This window comes from Mustela nivalis (genome assembly GCF_964662115.1).
Source record: "Mustela nivalis genome assembly, chromosome: 9".
Taxonomy (NCBI): Eukaryota; Metazoa; Chordata; class Mammalia; order Carnivora; family Mustelidae; genus Mustela; species Mustela nivalis.
Genome location: NC_139028.1, coordinates 63043697 through 63056441, shown reverse-complemented (window position 1 = coordinate 63056441; position 12745 = coordinate 63043697). Strand labels below are relative to the sequence as shown.

General features: G+C 40.4%; 1 protein-coding gene across 3 annotated transcripts in view; it reads left to right on the top strand.

The window, feature by feature from the left end:
• The window catches only part of PAAF1 (proteasomal ATPase associated factor 1), a 43757-nt gene that overhangs the window by 19121 nt on the left and 11891 nt on the right, over positions 1-12745 (top strand). For all 3 annotated transcript variants that reach the window (XR_014316462.1, XM_082749759.1, XM_082749760.1), the window contains exons 5-7: positions 856-954; positions 1617-1767; positions 8507-8701. Coding sequence is in view for 2 of the 3 variants with exons in the window: in XM_082749759.1 (XP_082605885.1) it covers positions 856-954; positions 1617-1767; positions 8507-8701 (445 nt within the window). In the remaining variant the exon portion in view is untranslated. The remainder of the gene's footprint in view (positions 1-855; positions 955-1616; positions 1768-8506; positions 8702-12745) is intronic.

Sequence of the window (12745 nt, the reverse complement as noted above, 5' to 3'; positions counted from 1 at the left end):
GATCACGACCTGAGCCGAAGGCAGAAGCTTTAACCCACTGAGCCACCCAGGCGCCCCATAGCTGGGTTTTTTTTTTAATAAAAAAAAAATGTATGCATGTGTATGATCATTGCTTATGTATGAAGTGATTGCTAATGTTGAAACTGCATAAAGGGATCAGAATTTTTTGTTACTTATTCTGAAATACACATATACGCACAATTAGGATTTTACAGAGGGAATGTGAAGAAGTAAATTGGAAGCATCTTTGCTTTTTCTTGAATCCATCTGGTACGTTTTAGTTGACTGTCTTTTGTGTACGTGGATTCCTAAGAATGAGGTATCTTAATTTTAAAATAGCAAAAGAGAGGTGCCTGGGTGGCTCAGTCAGTCAAGTGTCTGCCTTTGACTTGGGCTGTGATCCCAGGGTCATGGGATTGAGCCCCACAGTGGGCTCCCTGCTCCACCATGGGGAGCCTGCTTCTACCTCTCCCTCTGCTGCTCCCCCTGCTTGTGTTCTCTCTCTCTTTGTCAAATAAATAAGTAAAATCTTAAAAAAAAATTTAAAAATAGCAAAAGATGGAAACGATAGAAGTGATATGGGGATAGTAAAAACTTTATAGTTGAAGCAGAAGGCTGTAGATGATTACAAGAACATCTTTTTGTTTTGAGAAATAAAAGATGTTGACGCTAGCTTTGTTAGGAGATAGGTGATGACACCTCAGTCTTCAGATGAAAACACTTGTCCTTTGTGCTGGGAAGCGTAGGCCTGAAGAAGTCTTAGAAGAGTGTGAAACAGGAGTAATCTTTAACATATTTCAGGGAAAGAAGAGTATTTCAGTATTTATAACACCAGTTATTTTGTCTTTTTAACAGATAACATGCCTGGACATTTCCAGTGGAGGCGGTCTTGGTGTGTCTTCTAGTACTGATGGGAGCATGAAGATCTGGCAGGCTTCTAATGGCGAACTCAGAGTAAAGGCTTTGGTTATGCTTTTAGGTTCTTATACATGAAGGGTGGTTGGAGAAGCCTTAGACTGGGTCACAGAAAGTGGAGTGGTGCATTCTAAATTTATTGGACCACTGCACTTCAACTGATCTTGTTCTCCCATTTCTTAATCTGAGAACCATCCTCAATCTTGGTGATTTGCCAGAACAGATTGGGCCTGGAACAGTGGAGAAGCCAGGCTAGTGAATGTCTAGGTGGGTGGTCCCTTGGTATGAACTGCCTTCAGTGATAAGCTTCTAAGCCAGATTAGCTAGGCTGTTACATTGATTATATGGCCAAACTCCTCCACCTTATGCAGAGAATTTTAAAAAGAGGTGAGTAAAAGTGTCCTCAAGCCTCCTCGGCTCCTTATATGTAGAACTAGACTTGAGGCTGGCTGGGAGAACCTTGGAGTTCAAATCCATTATATCTGTAGCCAGAGCTACAGGAAAGGGAGTCAGTAGCTCTTCAAACACTGCCTGGTATACAAATGAGCTAAAGAGATCCTTTTGAACCTCACTAGTTTTAAAAACCAGCATGTAGGCATAGCTTGTAGATATTTCATTTAAAGGACCAAGGATATGATAGGTCAGAGAATATCAGGGAATGGACAAGAGAACTAGCATGGAATTTTCTTTTGTTTTTCCAGAGAGTATTGGAAGGACATGTATTTGATGTGAATTGTTGCAGGTTTTTCCCATCAGGCCTTGTGGTTCTGAGTGGGGGAATGGATGCCCAGCTGAAGATCTGGTCAGCTGAAGATGCTAGCTGTGTGGTGACCTTCAAAGGTCACAAAGGAGGTATGAAGGGTGATTTCTCCAAAAGGCTTCTGTAATGATTCCCCAGAGACAAATCACCAAAAAGGTGGAAAAGGTTGAAACAGAAGCTAGTTTTCTACAAAAACACGAATAATTCCTCTAACCGGCCATTTAAATGAGCTGTTTCCTCAAGGATTAGAAATTCCTTTGACACTGAGTCTTGTTATTGCTCTCCAGAACTAATTGACTTACACAGATAGTTGTTTTCTGCAATTGACAAGTGAAAAAAAATCCTCCCCAGGAGGTTATCTGCTGTGTGCTAGGAGAGAGAGAGAGAGAGATGTGTGCCAACATTTTCTCATTATTAGTCCTTTGAGGTGACAGTAAAAGCTGGGTGCAAATGGCTGCATCACTAGATATCAAAGATAGAGCCTGACACTGACTATCAGTTCCTATGAATTTTTTTTTTTTTAAAGATTTTTATTTATTTATTTGATAGACAAAGATCACAAGTAGACAGAGAGGCAGGCAGAGAGAGAGGGGGAAGCAGGCTCCCCACCGAGCAGAGAGCCCAATGCGGGGCTCGATCCCAGGACCCTGAGATCATGACCCGAGCCGAAGGCAGAGGCTTAAACCACTGAGCCACCCAGGCGCCCCCGTTCCTATGAATTTAAGTCACAGTTCAGATTTTAGGAATGGATTAGCCATATAGCCAGTTGATAACAAATTATAGAGACAAAATGAGAACATTTTCCCTTTGTAACTGGTTTGTGGGACAAAATTATAATTTAACAATGTTTTATCGATAATTGGAATGTTAAAAAGGTGATAAATGTTATTCTTATTTTACAAGTTTAGGTATTTTTTAAAAAGTATTAACATCCCCAATAATTTTTTACCTTGTTCCCTTCTTTTGGACCATAGTACACATCATCTGTATGACTCATTTGAGAATTAATTATGTATTGCCCTATACTTAACATATTTGTTAGTCTTTTGATTGTACCTGACGACATTATAAATAACTTGTATGCTCGAGTTTAAGTTTTGTTACTTCTTTATAATGATTTGTTAGGTTACATACAGATCATCTAGCAAATACATGTTAACCTTAGCAAGGTTATTTCTAAGACTGTTAGTACATAGGTACATTGAGGAGGAATAGAAAAGATATCTGGAGCCTTCTTCACATTCAGCCTGAAGAACTGACTGGTCTGAGGAGTCAAAGCGGCCTGCATAGATAGGGAGTGCAGGAGCCAGACAAGTTGACTAGAAGTGATAAACTGTAGGAGAAGTGATGTGAAGTCAGATCCAGGCTAATGTTTGTGAGGTCTTGAATGCTCTTCCCTAGGTCTGTCTGTTAAGCAGGGCCAGATTTGTTGTTGCCCATTCTTCCACAGTACAGAAAATCAAAATTAATCAAAATTGATCTCTGATAGTTTAGCAGCATGTGTGTGTGTCACTGCCTCCAGCTAAATGAATTCCAAGTTCCATTGTATGGCTCCGTTTTTAATCTCTTTACTTACAAGATTTTAAAGGATGTTTATTAGCAAAGGCCATGAACTATATAAAAAACAGAATAAAGAATTATTACCTGGGGGCGCCTGGGTGGCTCAATGGGTTAAGCCTCTGCCTTCCGCTCAGGTCATGATCTCAGGGTCCTGGGATCAAGCCCCGCATTGATCTGCTCAGCTGGGAGCCTGCTTCCCCCCCTTTCTCTCTGCCTGCCTCTCTGCCTCCTTGTGATCTCTATCAAATAAATAAAATCTTTTTTTAAAAATATTTATTTATTTATTTGTTTATTTATTTTTAAGATTTTATTTATTCATTTGACAGAGGGAGATCACAAGCAGAGAGGCAGACAGAGAGAGGGGGGAAGCAGGCTCTCTGCTGAGCAGAGAGCCCAATGCCGGGCTCGATCCCAGGACCCTGAGACCATGACCCAAGCCCAAGGCAGAGGCTTAATCCACCGAGCCACCCAGGTGCCCAAACTTTTGTTATTTTAAATCCCTGGCTTGCTTATTGCTTCTGGTATATGAAAATATGATAGTACATGAGGCAGTATGTAGAGTGTTTAAGCTTGGGATTTGGAGACATAGAAATCTTGGTTTAAATCTTAGTTCTTGGGGTGCTTGGGTGGCTCAGTGGGTTAAAGCCTCTGCCTTCGGCTCAGGTCATGATTCCACGGTCCTGGGATCGAGCCCCACATCAGGCTCTCTGCTCGAGAGGGTGAGCTTTGTGATATTTTAACATACTTGTCATGTGAAAAGCAGAAATTGTTATTTCTAATAGAATAGACTAATTCTTTTTTTTTTCAATTTATTTATTTTCAGAAAAAACGTATTCATTATTTTTTCACCACACCCAGTGCTCCATGCAATCCGTGCCCTCCATAATACCCACCACCTGGTACCCCAACCTCCCATACCCCCGCCACTTCAGACCCCTCAGATTGTTTTTCAGAGTCCATAGTCCCTCATGATTCACCTCCCCTTCCAATTTACCCCAACTCCCTTCTCCTCTCTAATACCCCTTGTCCTCCATGATATTTGTTATGCTCCACAAATAAGTGAAACCATATGATAATTGACTCTCTCTGCTTGACTTATTTCACTCAGCATAATCTCTTCCAGTCCCGTCCATGTTGCTACAAAAGTTGGGTATTCATCCTTTCTGATGGAGGCATAATACTCCATAGTGTATATGGACCACATCTTCCTTATCCATTCGTCCGTTGAAGGGCATCTTGGTGCTTTCCATAGTTTGGCGACCGTGACCATTGCTGCTATAAACATTGGGGTACAGATGGCCCTTCTTTTCATGACATCTGTATCTTTGGGGTAAATACCCAGGAGTGCAATTGCAGGGTCATAGGGAAGTTCTATTTTTAATTTCTTGAGGAATCTCCACACTGTTCTCCAAAGAGGCTGCACCAACTTGCACTCCCACCAACAGTGTAAGAGGGTTCCCCTTTCTCCACATCCTCTCCAACACATGTTGTTTCCTGTCTTGTTAATTTTGGCCATTCTAACTGGTGTAAGGTGATATCTCAATGTGGTTTTAATTTGAATCTCCCTGAGGGCTAATGATGATGAACATTTTTTCATGTGTCTGATAGCCATTTGTATGTCTTGATTGGAGAAGTGTCTGTTCATATCTTCTGCCCATTTTTTGATATGTTTGCCTGTTTCGTGTGTGTTGAGTTTGAGGAGTTCATTATAGATCCTGGATATCAACCTTTTGTCTGTACTGTCATTTGCAAATATCTTCTCCCATTCCGTGGGTTGCCTCTTTGTTTTTTTGACTGTTTCCTTTGCTGTGCAGAAGCTTTTGATTTTGATGAAGTCCCAAAAGTTTATTTTCGCTTTTGTTTCCTTTGCCTTTGGAGACATATCTTGAAAGAAGTTGCTGTGGCTGATATTGAAGAGATTACTGCCTATGTTCTCCTCTAGGATTCTGATGGATTCCTGTCTCACGTTGAGGTCTTTTACCCATTTTGAGTTTATCTTTGTGTATGGTGTAAGAGAATGGTCGAGTTTCATTCTTCTACATATAGCTGTCCAGTTTTCCCAGCACCATTTATTGAAGAGACTTTTTTCCACTGTATATTTTTTACTGTTTTGTCAAAAATTAATTGACCATAGAGTTGAGGGTCCATATCTGGGCTCTCTACTCTGTTCCACTGGTCTATGTGTCTGTTTTGATGCCAGTACCATGCTGTCTTGGTGATCACAGCTTTGTAATAAAGCTTGAAATCAGATAATGTGATGCCCCCAGCTTTATTTTTGTTTTTCAACATTTCCTTAGTGATTCGGGGTCTCTTCTGATTCCATACAAATTTTAGGATTATTTGCTCCAGCTCTTTGAAGAATACCGGTGGAATTTTGATCGGAATGACATTAAAAGTATATATTGCTCTAGGCAGTATAGACATTTTAACAATGTTTATTCTTCCGATCTAACAGAAGTTCTCCAGTAGCACAAATATGATCCCAGTTAATATGTAATTGGTTTTCCCTTATATTTTTAGATATGTATTTTATATATAAATAATTAGTGTGTTCTTTAGTAAGCAGAGATGAGATATGTATATGTTTTTAAATCTTTCTAATGAAAAGATAAAGTAGTTTTGTCTTTGTAATATAGTAGTCCCCCTTTATCCCTGGGGAATGCGTTCCAAGACCTCCAGTGGATGCCTGAAACTGCAGATAGTACCAAATCATGTATATACTATCTTTTCCTATATGTACAAACATGTGATATGTGACAGACAAATGGATACTGTGTGGATATGCTGGGTAAAGTGATGTGATTCACGTCTTGGCTGTGGAATAGTGCAAGATTTTATCACGCTACTCAGAAAAGCATACAATTTAAGACATATGAATTATTTATTTCTAGAATTTTCCATTTAATATTTTCAGACCGTGTTTGACCACAGAAAGTGACACTATGGCTAAGGGGATACTACTATACATGAGTCTTCTAAGTAGCTCCAAGGTGTACTTTAGTTTGAAGTTTTTAAATTGCCCAGGCCCTTCAACTAAGGTTGGTGAATTTGGAGGTATATAGAAATATAATCCTTTGAATAATAATTTAATAATCATAACTCTAATAACTGCCAGATCATTCTTAATCTGTGAAAACATTGAGACAAATGGAACACCATTATAGTTGATTGGTTGAGTTTTGCTCACCATGGTAGGGAAGCTACTTGCATTTGTGGAATAATTTTAGCAGGTCATGTTGCATTTTCAGCTCTTCAGCCATTATTTTCAAACTCTTCTCTATTTTCTTTGAAATAAGATATGCTGCCTTGAAGTAACAGTAGGTGCTTCAAAACTTTTTTTTTTTTTCAAGACTCATTTTTTCTGAGATCTAGTCACAACCATTACTCTTTCCATGTACACACACACATACATTTCCCCTTCCCTGGTATGTGTGTTTTTACTTCCTGGCAACATTAAACCAGTTTAATAGTAAAACTAGATAATTTTAATGGAGTAAACTTGTTAAAAACATGCCTAGATATATGAATGTTGCTGTATTTTTTACTAAGACTTGTTTTAGTCATAGTTTCTTTAACGTTCTTATTTCCCAGACATTGGCTAGGATGTTTATTTGTGATTCAGTGGAATCTTTTCTTTCTTTTTTTTTTTTTAATTTTATTTTTAAGATTTTATTTATTTATTTATTTGACAGACAATGATTACAAGTAGGCAGAGAGGCAGGCATGGGGGTTGGGGGGAAGCAGGCTCTCAGCTGAGCAGATCAATGTGGGGCTTGGTCCCAGGACCCCGAGATCATGGTCTTAGCTGAGTGGAATCTTTTCTTGAAGGCAAATGCTTTTTCATCTTGGTTTTTATGTTGAGGACTTTTATCAGTTTGGTTTGATATTTAAAGCTTTTTGGCTTCTGGTAGGTCTTTGCTCTGGTAGCTTCTCTTGCAAGGCCTTCCTGCTACTTTCATAGCTTCTTTCTAGAGTAATTTGTCATAGGTTCTAGCTCTGTAGGGCTCCTCTTTCTTTTATTCTTGTCATCTCAGAGTGAAGAAGAGATCCATTCTAGTTGCCACTGTATTGTGAGAAGGTAGTTGGGGGAAAGTAGAGTGCTACTTTCCACTACTTTGTTTTTTCTCATTCTACCTGTTGTTGCCAGGTCAGGATAGAGGTTCAGCTCTCCACTGGACCCTGCTGAGCCTGATCACTGTCAAGGGTCAAAGAATTGGACTGCTGCCTCCTGCTTCAGGGGGAGTAGGGTAGAAGAGCGCTGCCTATTTAGCCTCACTGACCTTGGGGAAGTGGCAGTTTTTCTCTCTCTGTTTGAGTAAGTTGCCAACATTTTCTGCTAGGCTACCCCTTTCCCAATTTTTTGCAACTATTTCTTGGAGGTGGGTTGTTTTGTTTTTGTTTTTGTTTTTAAATTTGTACATTTTTTTTTAAATCAATTCCTTGTTGGAGGCTTCTGTAGATCCTTTCCAGGTTGTACGGGAAGCAATAAGGAAATCCAGGGAATTTGTTACTCTTTTGTTCTCCCAAGTCCTCAAGTCCCTACGTAACCTTCTTTCCATCTTCCAGTTTTCTTGTCTTTTTTTTTTTTTAAGATTTTATTTATTTATTTGACAGAGAGAGATCACAAGTAGGCAGAGAGGCAGGCAGAGAGAGAGGAAGGGAAGCAGGCCCCCCGCTGAGCAGAGAGCCTGATGCGGGACTCGATCCCAGGACCCTGAGATCATGACCTGAGCCGAAGGCAGTGGCCCAACCCACTGAGCCACCCAGGCACCCATCAGTTTTCTTGTCTTATGTCCAGATTTTTTTCAGTTATAAGGGAAAGGGCCTGGGAGAGATGGGGCTACTGTCTTTTGGCCAGTACAGAAGTCACATCTTTAAGATGGCGAGATTAATCCTTTCAATTAGTTCTCAGTGGAAGCAGTAAGACAGTGATTTTCAAACTGAACTGAAACATCTTAATTTTTATTTAAAAAACATGTTTTAAAAGCCAGAATTAAAACTTAAAAACCACTGTTCTAGGACACTCCACTAAGAATTAAATCCAAACCTTTTTCTAAGTCTGTCTCTAAGGACTAGTTTTTGAACCATTGGGAAGCAAGGACTTTGTTCTATTTCTGTTTTTCTAGCACTTGAACTTGCCCAGCATGTAGTACATATCCAGTACATGTTTGTGAAGCAACGGAGTCATTTAGGCAAATCCTTATTCTCTGCCCTTGTAGTTCCTTTATGACCCACTCCATCTTAGGATCCTTTTTTTTTTCCTCTTGCCAGGTATTCTGGATACAGCCATTGTTGATCGGGGGAGGAATGTGGTGTCTGGTTCTCGAGATGGGACAGCACGACTTTGGGATTGTGGGCGCTCAGCCTGCCTGGGAGTCATTGCAGACTGTGGTTCTTCTATCAATGGAGTGGCTGTGGGTGCTGCTGACAACTCCATAAACCTCGGCTCGCCTGAGCACACGCCGAGTAAGTTGGTAATGATATGTTGAGCTTATTTTGATTCCTTAGTCACCTTCAGTGTTTGCCTTAGCTTCTCCTTTTCTCTCCTTTTTTGGCTGGTATTTGTATTTTCACCATAAGTTTAGTATTTATTGCATACCTACTATGTTTCTATTGCTTTGGAATCTATAAAAGAAGTATATGTCATGTTAACTACATTTAAGTAAGTACATAGTTTAGCAGATGAGACTGATGCCTATAAAACAAAAATTTTTTTTAGCTGGAACAACATAATGATTCTTTTTTTTTTTTTTTTTTTTTAAAAGGTTCCCTTCACTTCACATGGGTACCTTTTTTTTTTTTTTTTTTTAAAGATTTTATTTATTTATTTGTCAGAGAGAGAGGGAGAGAGAGAGCGAGTACAGGCGGACAGAATGGCAGGCAGAGGCAGAGGGAGAAGCAGGCTCCCTGCCGAGCAAGGAGCCCGATGCGGGACTCGATCCCAGGACGCTGGGATCATGACCTGAGCTGAAGGCAGCTGCTTAACCAACTGAGCCACCCAGGCGTCCCCATAATGATTCTTAATACAAATAAAATGGTCTTTTGGAAGAAGAGAGTATTTTATGGTTTTTTGGAAGAAGAGAATATTTTATATTTTAGGTTAGTGTAGATGATAAAGGTGTCACGAAGAAGTTGACTTGAACCTTGGAGGATGAATTTGAGTTGAATAGACAAGAATGGGAAGGATGGGAAAATGGGAGCTGGGGTGTAGGATTAGGGGCAGTTCACATTAAAATAGCTTGAGGTGAAATTGACTGTTAGGTAGAAAGATATGTTTGGTTGGGTCAGAGGTTGGATCAGGAGTAGTTAGTAGGGGCACCTGGGTGGCTCAGTGGGTTAAAGCCTCTGCTTTTGGCTCAGGTCAGGATCCCAGGGTCCTGGGATTGAGCCCGCCATCAGGCTCTCTGCTCAGCAGGGAGCCTTCTTCCCTCTCTCTTTCTCTGCCTACTTGTCTGTCAAATATATAAATAAAATCTTAAAAAATAAATAAGAATAGTTAGTAGTGGGGATCACCTGGCAGGCTCAGTTGTAGAGTGTGCAACTCTTGATCTCAGAGTTCCAAGTTTGAGCTTCATGTTGGGTGTAGAGATTACTTTAAAAAAATCTTTAGGGGCTGGGGCACTTGGATGGTTCATATGGTTAAATATCTGCCTTCAGCTCAGGTCTTGATCTCTAGGTCCTGGGATCGAGTCACGCTCCCAGCTTATCAGGGAGTCTGCTTCTTCCTTTCCCTCTGCCTCTCTCCCTGCTTGTGCTCTCTTTGTCTCTCTCACTCTCAAATGAATATATAAAATCTTTAAAGGGGCGCCTGGGTGGCTCAGTGGGTTAAACCTCTGCCTTCGGCTCGGGTCATGATCCCAGGGTTCTGGAATCGAGCCCCACATCGGGCTCTGCTCAGCAGGGAGCCTGCTTCCACCTCTCTCTCTGCCTACTTGTGATCTCTCTGTTAAATAAATAAAATCTTTACCAAAAAAAAAAAAAGAAAACCTCTTTAGGGGCATCTGGCTGGCTCAGTCAGTGGAATGTGAGACTCTTGATATTGGGGTTGTGGATTCAAGCCCCATATTTGGTGTAAGGATTAAAAATAATCCTTTGGTGTAAGATTTTAAAAATAAAATCTTTAAGAAAACACTTTATTTTTTACAGTAGTTTTAGGTTCACAGCAAAATGGAGTAGAAAGTGCAGTTTCCGGGGTACCTGGGTGGCTCAGTCGGTTAAGTATCCAGCTCTTAGTTTTGGGTCAGGTCATGAGATCAAGCCCCATGTTGAGTGCCATGCTCAGTGCAGTCTGCTTAAGGATTCTTTCCCTCGCCCTCTGCCCCTCCTCCCACTCACAGTTGCACACACGTGCTCTCTCTCTCTCTCTCAAATAAATAAATAAATAAATAAATAAATAAATAAATCTTTTTAAAAAGGTATGGTTTTCATACTCCCTCTGCCCCAGACAGCCTCCCCAATTACCATTTTATCAATATCCCTCACCAGAGTGGCATATTTGTTACAATTGATAAACCTGTGTTGACATATCATTATCACTTAAGTAATTTTTATTAGGTTCATTCTTGGTGTTGTATATTCTATGGATTTGGACAAGTGTATAATGACATGTATCTATCATGGTATCATACAGAAGATTCATTGCCTGAAAAATCCTTTGTGCTCTACCACTTCATCCCTTCCTCTCCTATATCCCTTAGCAACCACTGATACTTTTACTGCATCCATGATTTTGCCTTTTCCAGAATGTCACAGAATCATAAACTATACAGTCTTTTCAGATTGGTTTCTTTCATTTAGTAATAAGCATTTAAGGTTCCTCCATATCTTTTTATGGGTTTTTAGTACTGAATAATATTCCATTGTCTGGATGTACCTCAGTTTAGTTATCCATTCACCTACTGAAGGACATCTTGGTTGCTTCCAAGTTTTGGCGAATATGAATAAAGCTGCTATAAATATCTGTGTGCATGTTTTTATGTGGACATGGGTTTTCAACTGATTTGGGTTATTTTTGTCCTTCACTTTTTATTTTTTAAGATTTTGTTTATTTATTTGAGAGAGAGAGAGAGCATGAGTGGAGAAAGGGGCAGAGGTAGAGGGAGAAGCTGACTCACTGCTGAGCAGAGAACCTGATGCAGGGCTCAATCCCAGGACCCCAGGATCATGACCTGAGTCAAAGTCAAACTCAACTGACTGAGCCTCCCGGGTGCCCCATTGCGCTTCAATTTTTTTTTTTTTTAAGATTTTATTTATTTATTTGACAGAGATCACAAGTAAGCAGAGAAGCAGGCAGAGAGAGAGAGGAAGGGAAGCAGGCTCCCTGCTGAGCAGAGAGCCCGATGCGGGGCTCGATCCCGGGACCCTGGGATCATGACCAGAGCTGAAGGCAGAGGCTTTAACCCACCGAGCCACCCAGGCACCCCTGCCCTTCACTTTTGACACACTGTAGGTACTCTCTTGTCTTAAACTTCCCGTGCAGATGTACTGTGGTCCAAGAACTAAAATTGTTGCTGACCACCAGATGTTCCCTGAGCTCTCTTTGGAATTAATAGGATAAGTCTTTTCCCAAAGTGTGATACATATGCAATTAGTGATAAATAAGATTATTTCAGGCAGTACACATCTTCAGTAGTGTACTATTAAATATATTTAATACACATATTTTGCTTCAAACCTAAGATAGCCCACAAATATTATTTAAAACAAGGTTAAGTTTTTAAAAAAGTATTGGCTTAAAGTAATTTTTTTTAAAGATTTTATTTGTCAGAGATCGAGAGCACAAGCAGGGGGAGCATCAGGCAGAGGGAGAAGAAACAGGCTCCCCAATAAGCAAGGAGCATGAGGCCACATGTGAGATTAATCCCAGGACCCTGGATCATGACCCGAGCTGAAGGCACTCAACCGACTGAGCCACCCTGGCATCTCAATTTAAAGTAATTTAAATGAAAATATGCTTTTTGTTTTATTTATTTATTTATTTATTTATTTATTTATTTATTTATTTATTTTTAAAAGATTTTAGTTATTTATTTGACAGAGTAAGTGAGAGAGGGAACAGAAGCAGGGGGAGAGGGAGAGGGAGAAGCAGGCTTCTTGCCAGGCAGAGAGCCGGATGTGGGGCTTGATCCCAGGACCCTGGGATCATGACCTGAGCCAAAGACAGATGCTTAATTGACTGAGCCACCCAGGCACCACGTACGAGTCTCCTATAACCCTTACTGAGAGACCCGGGCGCCCTGTTTTTTTTTGTTTTTTGGTTTTTTTTCTTTTTTTAAGGATTTTATATATTTATTTGAGAGAGGTGGGGAGAGTTGAGAGGGAGAGAGAGAGGCAGACTCCCAGTTGGTAGGGCGCCTAACTCAGGGCTTGATCCTAGGACCCCGAGATCATAACCTGAGCCGAAGGCAGGTATTTAACTGACTGAGCCACCCAGGTGTCCCTTACTAGTCTCCTATAATCCATTCTCCTCAGAGCAACCATTTGTGGTCATTTTTTAAAAAAAAAGCAACC